This window comes from Nannospalax galili, unplaced genomic scaffold, assembly GCF_000622305.1.
Source record: "Nannospalax galili isolate Female #2095 unplaced genomic scaffold, S.galili_v1.0 scaffold648, whole genome shotgun sequence".
NCBI lineage: Eukaryota > Metazoa > Chordata > Mammalia > Rodentia > Spalacidae > Nannospalax > Nannospalax galili.
This window is the reverse complement of record NW_008360311.1, coordinates 7261964-7287079: the sequence shown is the minus strand read 5'-3', so window position 1 is coordinate 7287079 and position 25116 is coordinate 7261964. Positions and strand designations below refer to the sequence as shown.

The 25116-nt window shown below is 43.5% G+C and overlaps 1 protein-coding gene across 4 annotated transcripts in view; it reads right to left on the bottom strand.

Moving 5' to 3' along the window:
• Kcnk2 (potassium two pore domain channel subfamily K member 2) overlaps positions 1 to 25116 on the bottom strand; it is a 243405-nt gene that overhangs the window by 58959 nt on the left and 159330 nt on the right. For all 4 annotated transcript variants that reach the window (XM_008824862.2, XM_029559485.1, XM_029559486.1 and 1 more), the window contains exons 4-5: positions 17012 to 17172; positions 13358 to 13544 (exon numbers count right to left, since the gene is read on the bottom strand). In XM_008824862.2, the coding sequence (XP_008823084.1) occupies positions 13358 to 13544; positions 17012 to 17172 (348 nt within the window). The remainder of the gene's footprint in view (positions 1 to 13357; positions 13545 to 17011; positions 17173 to 25116) is intronic.

The following is a 25116-nucleotide window of genomic DNA, read 5'->3' as shown; positions in this document are numbered from 1 at the left end:
TTTTTGGTCTTTTTGAGACAGGGTCTCCCTGTAGCCCCAGCTGTCCTGGAACTCACTATGTAGACCAGGCTGGCCTTGAACTCACAGAGATCCACCTGCCTCTGCCTCCCAAGTGCTGGGATTAAAGGCGTGCACCACCACGCCTGGCAGGAAGTAACTTTTTTTAAAAAAATCTAAATTTTAAATTATGTGCATGTGGTGGGGGTGCAGTATGCGCATGAGTGGGCACCTGCCTGCAGAGGTCAGAAGAGGATGTCAGATCCCCTGGAGCTGGAGTTATTGGCATTTGTAAGCTGTTTGATGTGGTAATGGTACCAAACTCAAGTCCTCTACAAGAGTAGCAAGTGCTCTTAACTGCTGAACCATTCCTCCAGCTCTATGAAATGAGTTCTTAAAAAAAAATTATTGACTGTTAAGAGCATTCAGTTCTACCTATTCGTCAGGAAATCTGTGTGGATGTCTCTTACCAGGAAGGTAGAGTAGCTGCGTTTGGTGGCATACACCTCCAATTCTAGCACTTGGGGAGGCTGAGGCAGGAGGATTACGAATTTGAGGCCAGCCTAGATTGCATGGAAAGACCATGTCTAAAAACCAAACATAAATCAGGAATGCAGACTCATTCCTCTGTCCTAGACTGAAATCTGCAGCTTCTCCACTGCCACCTGCACAGAGCCTTTTTCTCTCTCTTTTTGTCTGAGTTGCAGACTACAGGGCGCCATACCCCCCTCCAGGTTCTCCACCAACTAGCACAACTATTGTGCCATTGCCTCTTCTCCCCGATGCCACAGAAAATGTGCACAAAGGGTCTTTCCAGCTTTTTGTTTCCATGCAAGGGAGCATATCAAAGAGGGATGGAGGGAGAAAGCTCTGGGGAATTATATAAACTTTTCCAAAAACTCAAAAGAAGTCTAATCTTTGAGTCTCTTCCAGGATGTATGTAACAGCCTCCTTTTGCCAGAGCTTTCTCCCGGGCTCTCTTCTCTGTGACGTTTACAAAAGGCACTCAGAGCTTTTTCCAGGCACTCCAGTCTAGCAGAGGCACAGCAGCAAAATGCAGCCCAAGGAACTTCATGCTATTCATGAACTAATGCTAGGAACAACTCTCTCCATAAGGCAGGTTTCCCAAGCACAATCCCTACCTCCAGTACTGAGAGAACACTTTCCTATCTGGTCCCCAAGAGTCCTGACTGGAGGTGCAGAAGAGCCCATGGGAACATGGCAGGTAGCTTCCGGCCCAGACGGCCTATCTTACTCAGTAAATACATCATTTCAGCTGATACATAGTTTTCAAAATCTGCCTGGGAGAGGGAAGTGTTATGTAGCAATTTCCTCCAAGGTAAGACATTCCAACTCAGAGAGATGCTTGTTAAGATGCAGGATGTTTGGAAGAATGTTTCAACGGCTGCTGAGGGAGGGAGAACTCTTTCTCTCCCAGGACTAGCTCCCCGAGCAGTGACCTAATCCCAAATGAACAGCCTTAAACACAGGTACACATGAGCACCACTTAATGGACTCAATGCATTATAGACAGATAATTAGATAGATAGATAGATAGATAGATAGATAGATAGATAGATAGATAGATAGATGATAGATAGATAGACAGATAGATAGATAGATAGATAGATAGACGGATAGATGATAGATAGATGATAGATAAACTATATATACCATGTATATATTTATAAATGTATCTATGTATATGTAACAATAATGATGAAGAGAACAAAAAAATTGAGAGGGAGTTGGGAGGACACAGGAGTTGCTGGGAGACAGGGAGGGGTAGAAATAATGCAAAGACAACATTCATGTATGAGACTCAAAATTTTTTAAAAAGTTTTATAGCAAGTGAAAACAACGGGATGTTCTAAAGGGAGATAAAGAACAGGATGTTCTCAGAGGAGGTGAAACATTGCATCCTGCAAGGAAGGCCTTTAGCTCAGGAAGCAAACAACTCCATAGCTTCAGGAAGTCCCTGAAACTGACCTGATTCACTATTCCCACATCCTTGTAGCACAGGTAAGACCTAAGGAATGCTGAGAGGGCTCTCAGACCAGCCAAGCAGTCTGAAACACAGACCTTAGCTGAACTGCCTGGAAGAGGCTCAGACCAGCTGAACTGCCAGAAAAGGACCCTCTCCAATCTGTGGAGGTGCCTGCCGGTTGTGCAGTGACCTCAGGTTTCCAGCTTTCCTGAGCTGTCACCCATGTTGGGGTAGGATTTTGTGATTCAGCTGCTTTGAGTCTGTTCTGCTCCTGTAAGTAACCCCTCACCTGTATTCCTGTTACATAAGCAATCCCCAAGAAAACATATTGGTTCACCAAGTTTGCCTCTGCTGGTATCCTTACTTTGGTCTGCAGTTGGCGGCCTATCTGGGGTGAGTAGGTGTTTGTTCATGTCTTCCCAGGAATAGTGTCACACAAGGACTGGGAACTAAGCTGAGGAGAGCTAACGCCCCTGCACTCAGGCAGGGGCATCTGTCAGGCCTTTGGCCGCAGATTTAAGTCTCGTTTCCAGCTGCCCTATCACAAATAAAGCTGATGAGGCAATCTTCCCAGAACTCAACAGTGATAGTCCACATAGATTTCCCGAAATCCTAGTGGCAAGCACCAGCTTAAAGTCAAGATAACAGAGTCTTGGTAGGGAAAATGACCCACAGCATGTCACACAAGGCTCCGCTGCAGAGCTAGGTGAACCCTGACCTGGGCTGCTCCAAATCACGGCTCTTTTCTCTGGATGCTGAGGCCCATGTCACCTCCGTACTCAGCTGTTACTCTTTGTGGCCCTCATCCAGTACTTTAGTCCATTGTAACTGATAAAACCCACAAGCCTGGTATTGCATGAACAGGTTCCTTACAGGGACCCAGAGCCAGACTAAAGTATGAGTCCACCGAAGTCCAACCTAGGGAACAAAATGTTTCTTGGACTTAACTTACAGCACATAGGGGATCCCCAAACCATCCACACCACCAGAAAGTCTTACCCTAACCTGAATGATGATGTCCCCAGAGCTACATAAATGGAGTCCTCCCCTCAGCTAACCTTCCACTGTCTATATGCCCTAGCATCTCCCAAGACCACAAGTCCTTATGCAGTTAGAAAGGGACTGGCACAGAGGTGCAGGAGGGAGCGGCCCAAACCTAATGACCCTCCTAACCCTTTCTTATCCCTGTCTTTAATGAGGGAACATCAGCAATTAACAAGCCAGACGTTTGGGGTCTCTTGTAAGTGCTCATAGCTGTTCTGATGATGAAGGCTTGTTATGCTTAGAGAACAGTGTTATACAGCACCTGGATGACTTACTCTTTTTAAAGTTCTCATGGGCTGGGATGGGCTGGGTAGTTCAGAGTCAAAGTGCAGTGACGGCCCTAAAGCTGCACCATCCCATGGTGGAGGGAGGCAAAGTAAAGAGAGAATAAGAAGAGGTAGGCTCACAGCACCTAACACACTGAAGAGGGCGGAGCCCTCGTGGACTAATGACCTGTAAGGCAGCACCTCTTGGTCCCATCAAAGTGGCAGCTACATTTCGGTGTAAGTTTTAAGGGTGACAGTAATCGAAGTACAGTATCCATAAAACTGTCCCACTTTAGGACGTGGAAGATGCTTCGCTATGGCTAGAGACACCAAGCCAGGCAGGTTATTCCTCCTTGTTCCCCCTGGGGTACTGTGGACCAGCACTATTTATTACCTCTCCTGACACCAGTGGTTTTCAGAAGGTGGCACTCTTCTGTTCAAAAGACCTAAGTAGACTGTGCTCCTCCCCCTTAATTTTAATTTTCTTCATGTGTGATTTTTTTTTCTGAATCATAAAGTACTAATAAATAAAAACCTTAAATATCCTGGTTTTAAAGAGAAGTTATTATGGACCAAGATGATCAATTCTAAGTCCTTCCTCTGGTTTTCTAAAGTGTATATATATTATAGAATGTAAATAGTATTATTCTAAAGAAACTAGATATATCAGATTCATGTTCCTATATAAAAACGCTTGAAGAGGTGTACCTGTGAAAAATTATTGTTCTGAAGTTCCAGTTTAACCTCAGGTGGCCCCACTGTGTTGGGTCTCTGGGAAAAAATAGCAAAAGGCAATGGTCGGGAGACTGTGTCAAAGACCAAGAGTCTGGGAAGGCAGAGACAGGGGTCCCACAGTCATGGGCGAGCATATGCCAGTGACAGAGGGACCTCCTCTCAGGCTTTATTTCTTGAGGGTCCCAACACATAGGGTGCTTCACCTGTTGGGGGACACTCATCCAGCCACAGACATAGGGTGTCATTTTTCTACATTTGAGTATTTTAGTTTGCTATTAGATGGTTTTGTTTCTTTTGAGTTTAATTATATTTATAAAAGCTGTAATAGAGCAAGGCATTATTTCTTCTTTCATTCATTTTTCTTTTATAACAAGGAAGGGCTTAAAGAACTGAAAACTATTTCTTCAGTGACATTGTAAACCTTGTGTTCTTTTCTTGAAATGGAAATATGACTTCAGTCTTCATCAATAACTCACCAAACAAAATTGTCATATACCACTAAGTCAGAAAAATGTAAGGCCAAAAAAGGTAATCAGATCTGCCTACTGTTTTAAGTTCTACTTTGAATTTTAGATAAATTATCAGCATTCAGATTTAGAAATCAGCCCATTTCCATCTGGGTATTTTGCATAAAACCTGCCATTAAAAGAACAGGAATCTCATGAGCATAAAGAGAGATCCACTCATGAGCTCACTTACTCGCCCTCTGCACAGACGGAACTCTGCAGTGTGGGGGAGTTAGTCATTATGTCTGGAAATTACCTCAAATCTCCACTGAGAGCAGACTGGAGCCTTCAATGCACACCAGCACTGTTGGCTGCCTGCTTTACAAACCACAGCTCTCATTCACTGGGCTTCTTACCTTTCCCTCCATGATTCTACCCTGCTTCTAGACACCCATCCTGAGTCCTACAAGCTAATTTCCTGACTTGTCTGCAGAATTCCAATAATTACTCCTGCAGGTGGCTATCAAGTCTGTCTTCACTAGCAGCAAGAGGAATGGGTTTCTCCTGTTACAGGACAGGAAGAGGCTCTGTGTTATTAATGGTTTCTCTTGAATTGCATATAGTCTGTCAATCAGAATAGGAAACAGAACTGTCATCACTGAGCGTTAAGCACAATATATCATATATAGTCTATGTTCACTATAGGTATGAGTGAATTAATGAATGACAATGAGTGAATGAATGGATGAAGATCACAATGCAGGGAGCCAGAGAGGTGGCTCAGTGGGTAAAAGCACTTGCCATGCAAGCCTGATGACCTGAGTTTGGATCCTGAGGATCGATGTGAAAAGCTGGATGTGGTAGAACACATCTGTAATCCCGGCACTCCTACAGCGAGATGAGTCACAGGATCATGTAGAGCTTATGGTCAACTAGCCTGGAGTATGCAGAGAGGCAGAAACGAGGGAGAACCTGCTTTAGTACGGTGAAAGGACAGAGCTGACTCAGAAGTTCTCTGACCTCCGCACACATGCCTGTGCTCATATGTGTAACACACACACACACACACACACACACGCACACACACGACTATAACACATGTCCCTAGCAGACACACAAGCTACTCCCTTCTAATCAAAGCATTTTTTTCTGAGCCAGCCCCATAATGAGGGTTGCTGTTCTCTAATAGCCCTTGCTCTGCATTAAGTGCTCTCTCTGGTATCTCCTGGACTCCAGCAGTGTTTTCCCTGGTGATCATCTTGATGGCAGCAATTTGAATAACTGGCCTCTGAGATAATTGCAAAACTCTCAGGCCACATCAGGTACCATTTCCTAGAGAATTTCTACTAAGAACTGTCCCCAACAACAAAAAATTTACCATGGCTTTTAAACAGAAAGTTATGTTTTCACTATAAAATTCCCTTTAATTTAGAAAAAGCCCTGGCTGAATGAGTCATGTTTTTGGTAATACAGGAAAGAAATAGTCCTGTCACTAAAGGCTGCTTTTCCAGTGATGACTTTTAAAATATAATTCCAGGAAAATTTAATAGGGGACATACAAATATGTCTTCTTGAAGTTAATGTGGTGATAATGATTACAGAACTTTGAAAATTTACTTTCAAAAAGCAGTGAAGGTAAGCTTCCAGAAGAAGCTTCTTAGCTGGGGGCCCTCAAGTTATATTTTCCATAATGAGGGAGCGGGGACAAAGCACTGGACTCTGATTAACCCTTCAAGTACCCGGTAACCTCAAGGGAGATGAAGAAAGTTTCAACATTTAACCAAATATACTAACTTTCAGGGGTCAAAATTCAAAGAAGATACGTTTAAATGCCTGAATATATTTCTGCTTAGATGGGATATGTATCATTACTTCTTTAGTTATGTTTATAGATGTATAAGCATGGTTGTGCACATAAATGCAGTGTCCACAGAAGCCAGAAGGGGGCGTCAGATCCCCTGGAGCTGGAATTACAGGTGGCTGTGAACGACCGGACATGGGTGCTCTGCAAGGCCGGTATTCGTTCTTAACCACCGAGCCATCACTCCAGCTCTGGAATATATGTCTTGGGATACTGTTTTGCTGAACAATCGTTCCACACCAGGGTTTATCTCATCCATGCCTCTAATGAGCCAACCTAAGCTGATGTGTGAAAAGAAGGGCCTCATTGGAGTAACGCACTTTGTGGGGGTTTCATGCCCCTCCACACTCGAGTGACAGCATATATCAAAGAAGCCATCAGCTTTGGAAAGCCATTTTAAAATTAAGTGAAATTGGGTAACTTGGCTTTTCTCTAGTATTCAAGAATTATCAACTAATATTTTTGTGTCATTGTAATCCTTCAGAGTCATGGACCAAGAAGACAAGGCGTGAGTTCAAGGCCAAAGAAGTAAAACATATTTTTATATATTCCCATGTGAGCAACAGCACTCTCTAGATTTTAAGGAAAAAAGGGCTGGTTTAGCCTTCAGTCTGGGCAGACATGACCTAACAACAAGTCATCCTTGGTATCTAATGAAATGACAAAAGAACATAGGAAATCAACATTAATTCTCAAATAAGACTTCGCATTTATTTTAACTCAACCTACAAACCTCACTATAAACAATAGGTGTTTTCAAAACCAAGAAAATGCCATGACTAAATCGGCTCCTTTCTCTCTTCTCACTTCAGGAAGACTTAATCTGCATACACTCGTCTAAGCTGTGGGAATCAGATTATTCATGTCATCAAAACCCAGGTGTCTCCCAGGTCCTTTTCCAGTGTCCCCAGCCTGGGGACATTGAGCACTGGTGAGAGGACAGAGTGGACCAGCAGAAGGATCAGATACCACAATCACCAAGGTAACCAGCCTGCCACTGCAGCACGCTGAGGCAGAGAAGGAACCATCAAACTGAAATGTGCAGGGAAAATCTCTTCCTAAAGGCAAAGGACAAAAGTCTGGATCCCTGCGTCGGTCAAACATGAGGACACTGAGCACTGTGTCCACTGTCCACACTGATGGCCTCTAAACGTTATGCTGCTTTTGGTGTCTTGTCATTTTTAAAAAAAGATTTATTTTGCTTCATAATGTATGTGTTTGTGTCTGTGTCTGCCACATATGTGCAGAATGCCCTCAGATCACCTGAAGCTGGAGTTGCAGGAGGTTGTGAGTCTAGTGACATGTGTGCTGGAAACCAAACTCTAGCCCTGGACAAGAGCAGAAAGTTCTCTTAACTGCCAAGCCGTCTCTGTGGTCCTGTCCATCTCTCTGGTCCTGCCCGTCTCTCTGGTCCTGTTCTGCATTTTTCCGACAGGATCTCACTCTGAAGCCAGGCTGACCTAGACTTTACTGTGTAGCTCATGCTGGCCTGGAGCTCTTCGTTCCTGCCTCAGTCTCCCAAGTGCTAAAGTGATAGGCAGGAGCCTCTGCATGCACCTCAAATGCTTTGGTTTGATTTTACCAACAATGAAAAAGTCCTGCATGCGGTGAACTGAGCTATGGAACTGACTGGGCTTTAATGCAGCCCATCTTGAACACGACAATGTATAGAAAATTATAAGGTAAGGGATGCGACTTAAAAATACATAGGGTAGGGGCTGGAGAGACTGCTCAGCAGTTGAGAGCACTGGCTGCTCTTGCAGAGGACCTGGGTTCAGTTCCCACATGGCAGCTAACAACCATCAGAAACTAGTTCCAGAGGATCTGATGCCCACTTCTGGCTTCATTTGTGTACATTAACACTCATATATATGTATAAATATCTTAAATACTTGGTGTGGCAATGCAAGCTTATAATCACAGCACTTGGGAGGCTGAGACAAGACGATGGTCAGTTCAAGGCCACCCTGGGCTATACAACAAGACCTTGTCTCACGATACAAAAAATACATGAGAACAAAAGTTCACTCTTATTTTCTTCCCATGGAAGAACCTTCACAGACATCCTTCCTCATCCCCTGGGGTAAGCAGGCGTTCAGAGTTCCAGTCTAAACCACACATCACACACTGTCCTTGAGAGCTTATAGGAAGGTGGATATGCTGCAACTTGACTCCAAATGCTTATAAATCGCTTTCTAAACTTTTCCCTTTTTCCTTTAATAACATGGTTTTGTGTCTGTGTGTGCATGTGTACATATTCATGACTTGATGCATTCACATATATCCACGTGGCCAGAGGTCATACTGAGTTTCTTCCTCTGTTGCTCTGTGGGACCATCTACTGAGCAGGGGCAGCCTCTCTGGGCTTGTATCCCTGAAGAAAAGTGACTCATTCTCCCAGTAGCCATCAACTGCAAATTGCCCCTCAGATGGGGTGGGACTTCATCAGCCTTAATGTTGAGACAGGTTTGGCTAGTGAGCTCCAGAGATGCCCATGATTCTGTCTCCCAAGTGCTGAGATTACAGATGCACACAGCCATGCCCAGGTCTTTACCAAAGATGCCTGGATATTAGGTATGTGTCCACAAAGGTACAGTAATCTGGTAAGAGGGAACCTCAACTCAAGAATTCCCTCCATCAGATTGACCTATAGGCCTATGGTCATGTCTGTGAGGCATTTTCTTAATTGACAATGGATGCAGGAGAGACAGGCCCACTGTGGGTGGTGCCAGCCCTGGGCAGGGGAGGCTGGGCTGTTTAATTAAAATACTGGCTGAACAGAAGCCAGGGGAAGCAAGCTTGTAAACAGATTTCCTGTATGGTCGTCTTCACTTCCTGTCCTGGTTTCCCTTGGTGATAGATTATCATTATCTTGAAGTGTAAGCCACATAAACTTTCTCTCCAAGTTGCTTTTGGTCAGTGTTTTATCACATCAGAAGGGAAACTAGGGCAGTGTTTGAACTCAGATCCTCAGGCGTTTTCAGCAGGCACTTTATTGACTGAACTGTTGCTTTAGCCCCTAGTAACAGCACAGTTTTATTTCATTGCTTCCTGTTTTGTTTTTATTTTTTGAGGCAGGATCTTATAGTGTAGCTCAGGCTAGCCTGGAACTCATTATATGATTATATAACTTGTGGTAATCCTCCTGCCTCAGTTTCCAGAGTGCTGGGATTAACAGGTATGAGCCAACATGCCTGCTCTAACTTCAGAGTTTGCAAAACATGATCTTTATCTTCAGAGGAATTAGACAAAGCAACACACACACCCCTGAGCGAGCTCTGCAGGTTTTGAGGACATTAGCTATTTATTGTGCTAGAGAGCTTTGATTTATCAGCTTGACACACCTGGGAAGAGGGACCCTCACCTGAAGCATCGCTTCCATCAGACTGGCCTCTGGGCATGTCTACGAGACATTTTCTTGATTGTTAAGTGGTGTGGGAGGACCTACCCCACTGTGGGTAATGCCACCGGTGGGCAGGTGGCCCTGGATTGCTTAAAGGCCGAGCACAGGCCAGAGGACCAAGCCAGTAAGCAGCACTCCTCTGCGGTCTCTGCTTCAGCTCCTGACTCCAGGTTCCTGTCTGACTTTCTCAAAGATGGTCTGTGCTTTGGAAATGTAAGTTGAAATAAACCCTTTTCCCCCAAAGTTGGTTTTGGTCACAATGTTTTATCACAGAAACAGAAACTCAAACTAGAACAGCTACTGTGTATGCACTGCGGCAGGTACAGTGTGTTTTGAGATTTCTATCCTAACGGAAAGATGAGCACACTTAGGGGAGGGCAGTACTTCCTGCTGCTCACTGGCAAAAATAACAGAATTTTAAAATGCTGTCTATTGAGACACTAATAGCACGAAGGACGGTTCTTTAAAACAGTGAACCAGTATGTCCTGATTGGAACCTTGCTCTAACTCAGTAGCTAATTTCCTATTCAGAAGGCCCCCCAGAAGCGAGGAAAAATTTTGTGTCTCTATTGGATTATATGAGGCAGTTCTTTTCCAAGATCCTTTAAAAACAACCTCACCACATGTTTTTCCAAGATTCTGACAAAGGGCACGGGTTTCCTGGCCAGCCCTCCCCAAATCTGCCGCCTCAGCCACAGTCTCATTCCAAAAATGCTTCCTGGGCATGAAGACCTGGCACGTAAATAGGCGGTCCTAGGAAGGGGCTCCAGAGTTTCACAAAGACTAACAGAAATTAAGGAGGCAGAAGAGTCAGCAAAGCGTCCGCTGCCCCTCCTTGTCCTACCCAGAATTTGTCATTGGAATCAGAGCCAACTCCTGTGCTAATAATTAGGAAAGTAGAGTCCTACTATCTTTTATCATTCTCCTAAAAAATAAAAACAGGATGAAAACACATTTGCTGAAGGATAAAATATGACAAAACACAGGAACAAGGTTGTCTATTAATTCCATGGGAGTATTCTTTTAAGATTGATTCATTTTTATTTATGTGTATGCGTGTGTCTACGTGAGTTTATATGCACCATATGAGTGCTGGTGCCTGCAGAGGCCAGAAGAGGGTGTCAGATTCCTTGGAGCTGGAGTTAAACAGGCAGTTGTGAGCCACCGAACATGGGTGCTGGGAACTGAATTTGGGTTCTCGGCAAGAGCAGAATGTACTCTTAGATGTTGAGCTATTTCTCCAGTCCTGAAGTATCATTATTTATCACTCTGTGATTCTGTGATGCGGGGCTATGGCTCTGGACTCAGGGCCACACTGGGACACATGGATGTTTCCACTGAATACCTTCCTGGGTCGAGTGACAATGGCTATGAAAAGACTCTCGGTATCTGGCCAGTTTCAGAGCATTGACCTCTTCAGGTAAATTTACAAGAATTTTTTTTCATGTTTTCCAAAACCATAAAGTAAAAGTATTTTGGATTTGAGGCCCCCACCCTATCCAGTTTATGTAGTGGTCACAGATACAATATTATTTTAGGATTCTACCCACATTTTACTTTATTTATAATTTTTGTATTTTTAAAGTGTTTCAGACCATGAAGGCCACATACCAGATTGGCACAGCCTGTGAGTTGTTTAAAATAGCCCCTGCCATATCCTGCTGTTGGCCTGAATAAGACTCAACGGCTAATGCCTGTACAAGCCACAAATTTTAAAAGACCTTGTAAATTATGCTTATAAAATTATAGAACATGAATGAACTACAGGTATATTTCTAATCATAGTGTCTCATTTTTTCCTATAGTGACATACTTTCCACTCATGAATATACAAACTGTAGACATCTTCAAAGAGCAGTAGGAAATGGGCATTTGGGGACAGAACTCTTTTCTTCTAATGGATTACAAATGTCTGGAATTCTTTGCTTCATTTTGCTGTCAAGGTAAACGGTCCTCAGTAGGATGTGCACCCTCCCTTCCAGCTTCCCCAGGTGGTACAGATTCTCACAGAAATGACCCAGTCCTAGTCCTCATGGATATTACATACTCTCATTGGGGAGGCTTTGTCAAGTTCAACCTCCAGTTCACAAGTCAGCAGAAATAAATGAATTCCCAACCCTTCTTGAGATTTTATAGAACAGATCCTCTTGTCTGGAAATACTTAAGTAAGAAGGTGAGGTCAGGCCGGACAGATGGGTAGTATAGTATGTCTATCGTGTTTTCTATTACTTCAAGAATTATTTTAAACTAGGGATCTAGATTTGGGGAAGATCATCAAAATGATCCTTGATGGATCATCCACGTGTATTTGAAACACCACTATTTAAGATGGGTGCTGGGGACTGGGGAGATGGTTCAGTCAGTAAAGTGCTTGCCCTGTAAGCATGAGGTCCCAAGTTTAATCCCCAGCATCCATGTAAAAAAACTGGCATGGCAGCAAGCCCCTGTGATCCCCATATTACAGAGCAGAGACAGGAGGATCCTGGGCCTTGTTGGCCAGCCAGCCTAGCTGAACTGGTGAGCTTCAGGTTTAGCAAGAGACCCTGTCTCAAAAAATAAGATGGAAAGTGACTGAAGAAGACATTGGATATGGACCTCTGGCCCGCACATGCACAAGCATATATACCCAAATGCACACGCGCAGATACAGACACACACACACACATACACACACACACACACAACACAACACACAGAGACACAGACTGGAGATGGAGAACCCCATCGGATAATCTAATGAGGAAAGTGATCATTGATACGTGTAGAAAAGCACAGATTGAAATAACGTGAATGAGAAAGATGGTGACATCACATGACCTCCTTCAGCTGAGGTCATATTTTCTGTCCTACGTACTGAACATTAAACCTGTAAGTTTTATAGACAAAAGGAGGTCGTGAGTGGCCAGGAACCCCATCTGATGTCTGCAGGTGGTTTTCAAACAAAGGCAAAAGAACAAACCGGTTGAACTTGAATTCTTACACCACTGGGAGGGGGTGGGGGCAGGTGCCTATATTTGGCTTCTGAAATTAGCCTAGAAATGTAATATTCTACACAACCAGCAACTCATTCTTCTTTCACAAAATGAGATATAAATGAGCTCAGCCAGACCCTTTATTTCCCTCCAGGGTCAAGGAAATCACTGTTCTTTGCCACTGTGAAGGGCTGGATTCTGTCCTCCAATGTGTCCCCCCCAACCCCCACATACCATGGAATGTGACTTTATTTGAAAATACAGTCTTTGCAGTGTCATTAGAAGACATGAGCTCCCAGGGGGGTAGAGTAGTTCCCTAACCTAGTGATTGAGTCCTTAGAGGAAGAAGGCAGGTGGACATAGACACACACACACCAGAGAACACACTCTATTCCCAGTGCTGAGGTGGGACTGAGTCTTCTGGGAGTCAAGGATCACTGGGTCCTCATAGCCTCCCCCAGTAATTTGCAAGAGGCAAAGAATTCTAGCCAGAATTCTTCACAGTGATCAAGGAGTTTCCTGTTAAAGCCACCTAGTTGTGGTTCTTTCTTATGGTGAGTTCACCGGCCACCTGTTCCATTATAGACTCGAGTCTTAACTGAAAGGTCAAGGTGAGGTGAGCAGTCACGGGGCAGAGCAGCTTTACCTGCCACGTAGTCTCCAAATCCAATTGTTGTTAGAGTGATAACCACAAAGTAGATTGCGTCCAGGGCGCTCCAGCCTTCTATATGTTTGAATATGATCGCGGGCAGAGCCACGAAGAGGACACAGCCAAACAGGATAAATATGATGGTGGAGATGATGCGAATCTTGGTCTGACTGACGTTCCACTTCTAGGGATGAGACAGGAGAGGAGGAGAGAGGTTATCTATGTGCCCACAGGACTAAAGCCACACAGTTACCACCATGTGAGTGTGTTTTTGTGTCCGCTGAACTTAGTTCTGCTGTTACTTGTGAGAAGTGTGTACAACATAAATAATTCAGAACAACCAATGTGAATAAATAATGTTACTTTTCACATACCTAACTTTGTAACAGGTAAAACAGTTTTCAGAATTAGATTACATTTGTTTGGAGAGTATAATTTCAGATCTGAATCATTACTTATTTGAACCACTTATGAAATATTTCCATGCTGTAAGCACATGGCTGGCTGTGGGCGAAATGTAACTGGGAGTATGAGATAACAGAAAACGGAATGCTACAAGGTTTCAGCTGAGAATGGCAAGTACCGACAAAGACATTGGTTCAAGGACTAAAGGTTAGCACTAAGGCGTCTGCCGTCTTATGCCCATGTGAGTCACGTGCCTGTGAACAGCAAAGCCCCAGGCAAGAGTGAATCTTCACAACCTTGATCATTCCTGTGGCCACAGCACCTGTTTATTTCCTGATGCTTTTCCACCTCATTCTCCAACTAGATGCTTTTTTTCCCTTGTTTTTTAAGCAACCCAGGCTCGCCTAAAACTCACAACTGTCCTGCCTCAGCCTCCTGGGTGCTAGAATTACAGGTATATGTCACCACGTTTAGTAGCTTAGTGTCCATGTGCTTGTTTTATTCAATGATTGGACGTGTTGTAATTGCACACTATATCCCAGGTCCTGTGCAGACCACTGAATGGAACCATCAGGATGGCTCAGCAGATAAAGGTACTTGCTGCCAAGGCTAATGACCTGAGTTCAATCCCTGGGACCCACATGGTGGAAAAAGAGAACTGGCTCATGCAAGCAACTCCACACAGCACTGATGCATTTGTGTGTGCCCACATCCACCCATCCAACAAGTAGACAGAATTTAAATGTTTCTTTTTTTAAAAAAAATGAAAGACTGAATTATACAGTGTATTTTTTCTAAGAATAAACATCTACAAAATCACAGAATGGAAGCAATCAGGATAACAGGGTGTGCCACCAAATGCTATATCATGACCAGGGGAACCCCATCACCAAGAGGGTGCGAAGGTTTTATTAAGTGACCGGAATGCATGTAACATGATAAACATTGTACAACATCTATGGAGCCATCAAGATTTTGCTGAACACAAGAATGAGGAATTCAGCATTGCCAAGTTCATGCTACAAATCCGTCTCCCGATGAGTCTAAATACAAGAGTCTAATGTATACAAGGAGGGGTAATGCCACAATAAACAGAAGGGGCCTCCCTTGTGGAATAACGGTCTCGTTCCACTCCAACAGTAAAAAAGTTCCAGCCGACTTTGATCTTAAATACAAAAAATTGTTACTGCTATAATGAAATCGTAATTTAAACAGAGAAACAAAAGCTGATAGTTTCAGTTCATCAGTGGAGTTATATATACATATTTTGTTGGAATTTATATAAAAAGACAAAAGCTAATTGAATAATAAAACATGCTGCAGTACTGTGGGCAGTAATAAATGACTTCTAAAAATGACTTATAGGGGCCAGAGAGATGGCTCAGCGGTTAGGAACACTGACTGTTCTTACAGAGACCCAGGTTGGAATCCCAGCACCCACATGGCAGCTAACAACTGTCCTTAATTCCAGTCCCAGCGGATCTGACAGTCTCTTCTGTCCTCCACAGGCATTGCACAACACAGGTGTGCTTACCTACTACATACAGGCAATATACACATACACATAAAATAAAAATAAATAAAATATTTTTTAAAATGACATAATCCATCCTTCTAACACCACTGTTTTATCCTTACATAATTCAAAAATACAAGCTTATAGTCATAAATTTTTAATTTTTACATGTGTGTTCTGAGTGAGTTTATGCACACCACATGGATGCAGAAGCCTGTGGAGACCAGAAGAGGGCACTGGATCCCCAGGGACTGGAGTTACAGATGGTGTGAGCCACCATGTGGGTGCTGGGAGCAGTAAGCACTTTCAACCACTGAGAAGTGTCTCCAGCCCCTAATTACATTTTTATTTTTCACTCACCACTTCAATTACAGCATCTTTATTAACTGTCTCCTGAATATTACACAGACCCAACATCTCCATGTATACTACCTTTGATTCTACTGAACTACTGCATTCTGTATTAAGTCTCTATCAACAGCATGACTGACTGAAGTTTTATAATAACATGTTTTGTGTTTTCTGTTTATTATTATAACCTTCCCAAAAGGGTGACATGAATTTTCAATGCCAATGGTAATTAAGAGAGGTAACAAGGCATCAATGTTTTAAATTTTATTATATATGTTTTGTTGAGGAAGTATCTCCCTGTAGCCCCAGCAGGCCTGGAACTACCTATGTAAACCAGGCTGGTCTTGATCTCACAGAGATCTGCCTGCCTCTGCCTCCTGAATGCTGGGATTAAAGGCGTGTGCCACCACCATGCCGGGCATATTTTACTTATTTTTATTTGATGTGTATGAGCATTTTGCCTACGCATGTAAGTGCACCCATGTGCATGCAGTGCCCATGGAGGCCAGAAGAGGGTGTCAGATGCCCTGGAACTGGAGTTACAGATGGTTGTTAGCTATCAGGTGGGTGCTGGGAACTGAAGTCTGTATCCTCCACAAGAGCAGCAAGTGCTCTTAACCACTGAGCCATCTGTCCATCCCACAAAGCAACTTTTGAATAAAAGATGTGGTCAGTTATTTGCTTCCTGTGCTACTGTCAACCCCAGAGCGATGCCTGGTTGTCATTCATGTCACACAAATAAGAAAACAGAGGTTTGAGGGAAAGTAACTACCTTTAAAGAAAATAGCTAGGGAGCTGGGGGATAGCTCAGTCGTGTAAAGAGCTTGTCTTGCAAACCTAAGGGCCTGAGTTGGATCATCAGGACCCACATGAACAACAACAACAACAAAAGCCAGGTGTGGTGGCACATGCTTGTAATCCCAGAGCTGGAAAAGCAGAGCAGGCAGACCTCTGGAGCTTACTGGCCAATCACTTGTCTCAGAAAACAAGGTACATGACACCCAGGATTCCCCTGTGTTTTAGTGAGTGAGGAGTGAGGGAGTGAGGAGTGAGGGAGTGAGGAGTGAGGGAGTGAGGAGTGAGGGAGGGAGGAGGGAGTGAGGGAGGGAGGGGGGAGGGGGGAGGGAGGGGGGAGGGAGGGAGACAGCTGGGAAATATACATCTGCAACTGGAATCCAGGAAGGACCTAATTCTACTTTTTTGTGCATAATTTTGAGTTTCTCTGAGACAAGTATACAAGTAGTTAAAATACACTGAGTTACACACTGATGGAGACGCATATAAACTGTTATGGAAACAACTGAATTTCTACCTAAGAAGAGGTATTACATTTGGAAAACTAAGCAGTAAATTCAAAGTTAAAAGCCTGTGATACCCACAATAAATGTCTCTTCCACTTTGGCAATCCCTTTTCCAAATATGGTTCCCAGCTGGTCTCCAACTCCAGCCAGCAGAAAGCCAAAGAGGGGAATTCCCAGCAAGGCATAGATGATACAGAATATCTTTCCACCTTCTGTGCGTGGGGAGATGTTCCCAAATCCTAAAAGACAAAAGTGAAAAAATTCAACTGCTCATCAAATAACAATTTATAACATCTCATCCCCATGATTAATTCGGAAATCAGCAACTACTATAAGATTTTGATTACTGATTTCTAGTAAAGACTCCCTTTATTCCATATATGAATATATACACATAGATGTATGTACACATGGGCTGCAACATTGAAATACTATTATAAACAGATAATCTAATAAAAATTCAATACAAATGCAGCTAATGCTTCAATTAAACTTTAATCAAATGATAAAAGCATGGTGCTAATACACTAAGTCAATCTTTCCATTGAGGCTACTTCTGTCTGCTAGCCCGAATATCGGTACTGACTATGAGCCTTTCATTATTTGTCAGAATATATCAAGAACAGCCTAATTTAGGGTGTCCAAATACTCCTAAGTTACCCAAAGAGTAAAGCTGAGTAGTAATTTTTTTATTGTTTTTATTTTATGTGTATGAGTGTATTGCCTTCATGTATGTGAGTGCACCTGTGTTGTGCAATGCCACGGAGGTCAGAAGAGGGCTTCAGATTCCCCTGGAACTGGAGGTAAGGACGGTTCATAGCCACCATGTGGGTGCTGGGAATCGAACCTGGGTCCTCTGCAAGAGCAGTCAGTGCTCTTAACTGCTGAGCTGTAATTTTTAAGTCTTTTTATTCAAGCACACTCAAAACAAACAGCTAAATACAAACTTCTAAAGTTCTGAAGGTTTCGAGGCTGTAAAGGTTTGCACTTGTTACGAGCTGGGAAGTACAGCTTTACCAACTTCATCACAGAAGCACTGTCCACATGCTTGGAGAGAAGGACACTTGGTCTCAGGAGAACTCGGTGTGCTTCTATGGGTGGATAATCCTTTCACTGTCCTCCACACCAAACTCATCTGGAACTTTTGTTCTAAGTGTTAAGTTTCTCTTACTCATAAATGAAAATAATCTGGGATTTGATTTTTGTTGTTTTCTGCCTATTTTATGATGATAGTCAAAGAACATGGTTTACATGATTTTTACTTTTTTGGAAGCTGTTGAATGTTCTGTAGAACCACTAATGTGAACATTTATAGTGCCTCTGTCCTGTCTCTGACTCAATAAAACTGTGAGGAGTTCTATACAGCTGTTCCTAGAGCAGGTGCTGGGCCTAAGAAGCCATGAGGCAGCTATAAACTGGTGGTTGCTGGGAAGAATTGGGAGACTCTCTGAAAGTCACAGGAGGTGAGTGACTCAGAGTTGTCAGCATTCTGCCTTCCAGTATCCCTTAGTCATGTCACCTTGGGCAAACTACTTCCTAGTCTGTTATAGGTGCATGTTGTTATTACAAAGTCCCTCAAGGTATAAGAGCTAAGGAAAATACTACATGACAGTGTTTACAAAAGTCTATTAAACTACATGAGTAGTTCAATATATGTCAGGTAATACAAGTGCCACTCTATTAATAATATCGGTGGAGGCATATCAGCACGTAAACGAATATGCATGCTAATGAACTTAGCATTACACTGTGTTCTGGAATGTTCTGGCTACTGTGGGTGCCATTCTTTTACAAAGGACATTAGAAAAACTGTGCACAGCTGAAGGAAACTTTTAGAGTGTAATGTTGAAAGGACCGGGGTACTTAGGATGAAGGAAAAAAAAGACTGAGCATACAAGAAGGTGGCCTTGGTAACTGCCACTGTGATCATAACACAGGAAAGAACCGTAGCTCATCAGATGCTTCAAGATCAAAGTGACAGGTGGAAGCATCGCAAAGTGACTCACGCCGAAGTATGCACAGCCAAGGAGAGAGAACGGCTGTGGGAGAGGCACAGGCCATCAGTTCTGTGCCTAACATTTGGGACTGATGTTCTTCCAGGACTCCCGATTTAACAGGCAAATATATGTGCTGTCCTAAGGACAACGTTCTCTAACTCCTACTTTTAGTCATGCATGCATTAGGAAGTACTTCATCGAGCATCCAGACTTGCCAGACAACAGCCAAGGAGAGAGAACGGCTGTGGGAGAGGCACAGGCCATCAGTTCTGTGCCTAACATTTGGGACTGATGTTCTTCCAGGACTCCCGATTTAACAGGCAAATATATGTGCTGTCCTAAGGACAACATTCTCTAACGCCTACTTTTAGTCATGCATGCATCAGGAAGTACTTCATCGAGCATCCAGACTTGCCAGACGTGATGCTAAGTACTAAGGGTAGAACTGTGAAATAGGCAAATTTGATCTCTCAGATGAGCGAGGAAGGAGCACATTCATACACAAGTGTTTGTGTCTGTCTGTCCGTCTGTCTGTCACAGGCTCTAGAGAACGATCTTGGTGAAGAGGGACTGGGAGAATGAAAGAAGCTGCCCATTGGAATGATCCCAAAGTTGTGACCAAAAACTAAATCGAAGTTACCCAGGTGGCACAAAGAAGTGGGACTCACGTATCTGGAGTCCTCGCAAAGCCGCAACAATCACACTCAACATAAAGGACTGTGTGTGAGTTAAGGCAGAAAAAGAAGCAAAGGGAAATCAAGGCTGTTGTGAAAGCTCTTGTCCATGTGAAGGAGTTCGGGCCACAGGAGTTGCTGTAAGATAGGATTCAACGTTTGGCTACAAAGACAAGAATGTTCCCAGGGAGGCAAGAAGGAAAATGTCAAGCTCAGACTTTGGCATGATTACCGGTCATTTGGAGAACAATTCTTGGAGATAAACAAGCTGTCAAGGGATCATGTTTGAGGACACCAAAGGTAGTGCAATGGAAGGTAAGTGTTGTCTTGGGTAAGTGTCCATCAGTGATCTGTGTGCTAAAGACTTGGTGATCAGGGCAGTGCTATGAGGAGTTGGTGCACCTATAAAAAGGTGGCTGTCTTAGTTTCTTTTCCTCCTGCTGGAATAAGATACCCCAAAAGAAGCAGCTTAAGGGAGAATGAGTTTATTTCAGCTCACAGTTCAAGGGCATGGGGGAAGTCGAGGGAGCAGCTCCACACAATCAGGAAGTTGAGGGCAATGAAGGCTCACTGCTGACAATCCCCCTATTAACCATTCAGGATCCATGAGAGGGAATGGTCCTCTTTAAATCGATTAATGTAATCAAGACAATCCGCCCCCAGCATGCCCTGAAGCCTCTCTCAGGTGTCTAAATTCTGCCAGGTTGACAACATTAACCATCACAGTGGAGCCTAGTGGGAGATCTTTAGGTCAGTGGGAGGGTGCCCTTAAAGGAAACTGGGGTTCTCCAATCATGTCTGTCTTTGTCTCCCAACTCACAATGCAATAGTGCTGCTCTGCCATGCTCTCTCCTGACCACTGCCATCTTGTCTACACACCAGAGGCCCAAAGTAGTGTGTCCACCAGATCTTGGACTGGGATTGCCAAAACAATGAGCCAAAATAAACTTTTCTTTTTATAAAGTAACTTTCTCAGGTATTTTGTTATCCCAACAGAAAGCCGACAATAAGGAGATGGCGCTTTGGAGCAGGCCGATCTTGAACAGTCACTGGACTAACAGAAGGAGATGTCCAATGTGTGTGCCTTCATGAGTCTGAAACCCAGCAACTGGAGTCAGAAACCTGAGCTGGTCTAGATCACAGAATAGATAAAATACTCTGCAAAAATGTACAGACTCCAAAGAACAGAAAACCGGGGCAAAACTTCAAGCAATGCCAACACTCAAGGCATTGAAAGTGCAAGGGGGTGGGGGTCAGAAACGGACTATGACTAGAGCAAAGTTACAGGAAATGGCATCTCAAACGAGGAGAGTAGCAAACATCACCAAACCATTTCAGTCGGCCAAATAAGACGATCAGTGATGAAAGCCAAGGACTTAGCAATAAATCTGTCACAAGTGATATGGTATTTCGGTGACAGTATCAGGAGGCACTGTGCAAACAGGCGTCTGCTCCAAAGTCTATTTTACCTCCCACCCCCTCCTTCCTTCTCTCCCAATACCTCCCTTCCCCACTTCCTCTCACAAACCTCCTTCTTCTCCCATTCTACTTTTTATTTAGAAATCAATGTAGGAATGTTGCGTAGAATGCCTGGGTAGTCTCTCTGCTTCTGTGGACAGATTCCTACTTTGCCTTATTTCTTTCTCTACATAAATAAATTCCTTTTTCAAAATCATTTTATAGTAAGCAATAGGAATCCTCGTTTATTATTTATTTTATTGTTGTTGTTTGAAACCAGGTCTCAAAAATCCAAGGCTGACCTCAAACTTTCCACGTACCTAAGGATGTACCTGATCTGAGTTTACTGCCTCCATTTCCAGAGTGCTGAGATTACAGGAGTGTACCATCATGGTTGGTTTATGCAGTGTCATGGGTCAAACTCAGGGCTTTGTGCATGCTGGGCAAGCACTATACCAAGCTACATCCCCATCCATTGACCCCTGAATTCTTTGCTGTATTTCCTTTCATAAAAAGATATTCTTTTTAATGACTACGGCATAATTATCACATCTGGAAAAGCTAACATTGATTCAGGATTTTCACTGAATTTACAATCGACATTCAGATTTTGTCAAAGATCATGTTTATGTCCTTCATATTTTTCCTTGATCAACTCAAGGAAAACACACTGCACGTAACTGAAATGTCTCCTCTGTCTCTAATCTCTTCATTCTTAAACCTTTCATCTTTGAATACATATGTGTCAGTAAAGAACTGAGGCCAAACAGTTCATAAAATTTTCTTCAGTTTGGACATGTCAGATACTTCCTCACAAACAGATACACATCATGTTTATAGACGGGAATGTTACACCCTTTGAGACATATTACGTCTGGAGGCACATGGTGCCGGCTTATCCCATCAGTGGTGACACTGTTGTTGAGTACTTGGATAAAGTGCATCCACTGAAAAGTCCCTCTTCTTCTCCTTACCAAACAATAATTTTTGGTGAAAGACTTGCAGACCATATAAATATTCTGCTTCTCAAACTTTCTCCCACTAGTAGTGATTCCGGGAACAATTAAAAACAGGGATTGTGCCAGAAAAGAAAGGCTGAAGGCAAATAAGCCAACAGCAATGTAAATCAGCAGCAATCACTTAATGACATCACCCAAACATTCTACATAAAATAAGGATACTCTATAAAAGTATATTAACGTGCTTGTCTGTTTTGTGTAATAAAATACCCAGAACCACTTTCTTTGTGCTGTCAGATCTATGGAAGGATGAAAAGTCAGAGCAGGTCAGGTGAAGTTCCTGCCTATCAGGGGTTCCCGCAGTGCAGCACAGTTTCACAAACCTCCATGAGTGGGACAGAGCTCAGAGGTTCTGTTCTGCTCTGTTCAGAGGATGAGAGTCGAAAGCCTAAAGTCCAGGTAGAATCCAGGAGCTGGGATAAGGAATCAGACAAACCCAGCACCTTCAACTAGGAAAGCCTGGAAGGGCTGTGTGCTGATCCACAGCTCCATGCATTAAACTCACATCTCCCCTGTGCTCTTCTCACTAACTCAAGTAAGGCGCTACTTGCCCAGTCAGGGCAAGTAGGAGAAGAGCCTTGGAAGGGCTGTGTGCTGATCCACAGCTCCATGCATTAAACTCACATCTCCCATGTGCTCTTCTCACTAACTCAAGTAAGGCGCTACTTGCCAGGGCAAGTAGGAGAAGAGCCCGAGAAGCTTCTAGTAAAGCAACCTGAAGAATATACCGCCCCAAGGACTAGAGAGCCAGGGATGTTTAAAGAGGCTTCCTCGTCTTTCTATATTCTACGGAAGAACAGACCAGATCCCAGCTGCTCCCATCCATGACCTAGTCTAACATCAATAAACTCAGCACCAAGGCCACGAAGGGCTGGCACGCTGAGGGCACAGCACCTTCATGTGTCTCTGTGACTATCCCAGAGTTCTGGGAATATCCAACTCTGTCTCTTACAGCTCTTCCAGATGATTCATTGTGAGCTGGGGCAGGACAGGCATCTGGATCTCCTGCTCATTCTAGTCTCCTTTTACATATGAGGACAAATGTCTTCCGAGTCCTGTTCAAAAGAGACAAGCAGCCTCCAGGAAGGGCAAGGAAGGAAAATAAGATGCTTTGCTTTGCTGCTTTTATTCTGACAAAGGCATTTGCGGGCTTTACTATTTCATAATGACAGCAGAGCTGTTGAGAGAACAGTCTCATCTACCACCATCATGTAAAAGGGGCCCATAAGTGACAGCTCTGGTTTGTCATCAATCAGCAGCTCATGCAGCCTGGAGGCTACTGCACAGGCTCATCAGAAACACTGGCAGGGGATTCCCTCAGGAAGGCAGCTGACATCACCAGCCACATCCTAGGAGAATTCTAGATGTAAGAAAAGCCAGTTTGCCTAACATTGATCACAAAATGAAGATTTCCGTGTGGCACATCTACAGTCGCTTTTCACTGTGTCTGTGATGAAGTTAGCAGAAGGCAGACTCAGGGGAATCGGAGTGGGGAATTCCTGCATAACCCTTCTCCCACAGTTTCACCACCTAAATCTTCCTCTACCTGCTGTTAGGCAGAGCTCCAAGGCTGACTCTGTCCCTCCAAGGAGACCCCTTCCTGCAACCAGTCCCTAGTGCAAAAAAAAGAATCTAGCAGTTTCCTGATACAAAAGAAGCCCAGCATTTCCCTGGGTGACTGGATGCAGTGGATATTTAGGGGAGGCCACCCTAAAGAGTCTTTCACAGATCTTTCCACAAGTTCTAACCAAGGACTATGGACCTGGGAAAACGATGTGATGCTCTTAACCCATGTATGAGCTTCAGGTGACAGCTCTCCATTAACTATGTGAGTAGATGAAAGTTCAAAATACTACATTTGTGATTATTTGCATTTCTGGCCCTCCCCCTAATCAATGAGCAATATTATTGCCTCAAGGTTAACTAGTACTGTTATAACAAGATAGGAAAACAACAGATACCATAATTAGCTTTGCTTTAACTCCTAAAGTAAGGAGTTCATGCTCCTTCAGGAGAGCAATTTTCTGTATGACAGTCGTCACTAACAGCAGTGTGAAAGGAATGGCAGCTGATCCGGGTTCGAAATGCTCAGGGACAGGATGCTTGCATAGGACAAGGCAGGGCCTTGAAGGCAACAGAAGTGGATTCTGGATGGGGGTTGGGGGGTTCTTTGGAACACTACATCTGGCTTGTGAAAACTTAAATTTTTCAGCATTTTCCAAATCCATTGAGTTCACCTGGACAGCTTGAAGCCAGCTACAGAAGGAATATTTTCACTGCAGAAATTGGCAACCACTGTAATTTATGACTTTTTACCTCTTTCTCTTGGGCTGGTAATATTTACTATCTCAGCATGGAATAGGATATGGTCAAATTCAAAGGATATGGTGGATTGAATGAGAATGTCCCTCATAGGCTCCAAATATTTGGACACTTTGTCCACAGTTGGTGGTGCTGTTTTGGGAGATTTTAGGAGGTGTGGTCTTGTTGGAGGAAGCAGGTCACTGGGGGTGGGCTTGGAGAGTTTTTAAGATTTGCCAGATTTCTAGTCACTCTCTGCTCCCCATGCCTGCTTGAAGATGTGATCAACTGGTTTTCTGCTCTGGCCACCTCCATTGCCATGCCTCCCCCACCATTATGGACTCTAACCCTTTGAATCATAAGCCTAATGAACTCTTCCTACTATAAGTGGCCTTCATCATGGTGGGTTTTTTTTTTAATTTTTTATTTATTATTTTTATTTTATGTATATGCGTGTATTGCCTGCATGTAGGTAAGTGCACCCTGAACCATACAGTGCCCATGGGGGCCAGAAGGGGGCGACAGATACCCTGTAACTGGAGTTACAGATGGTTGTTGGCCACCATGTGGTTCTGGGAATTGAACCCCTGTCCTCTGCAAGAGCAGCCAGTGCTCTTAACCACTGAGCCATCTCTCCAGCCCCACAATAAAAAAGTTTTAAATTAGTAATTCTAAATTAGTAATTCTAGTCAAAATAACTTTTTCACTGTGTTCAGAATAGTTTTAAATTTGTA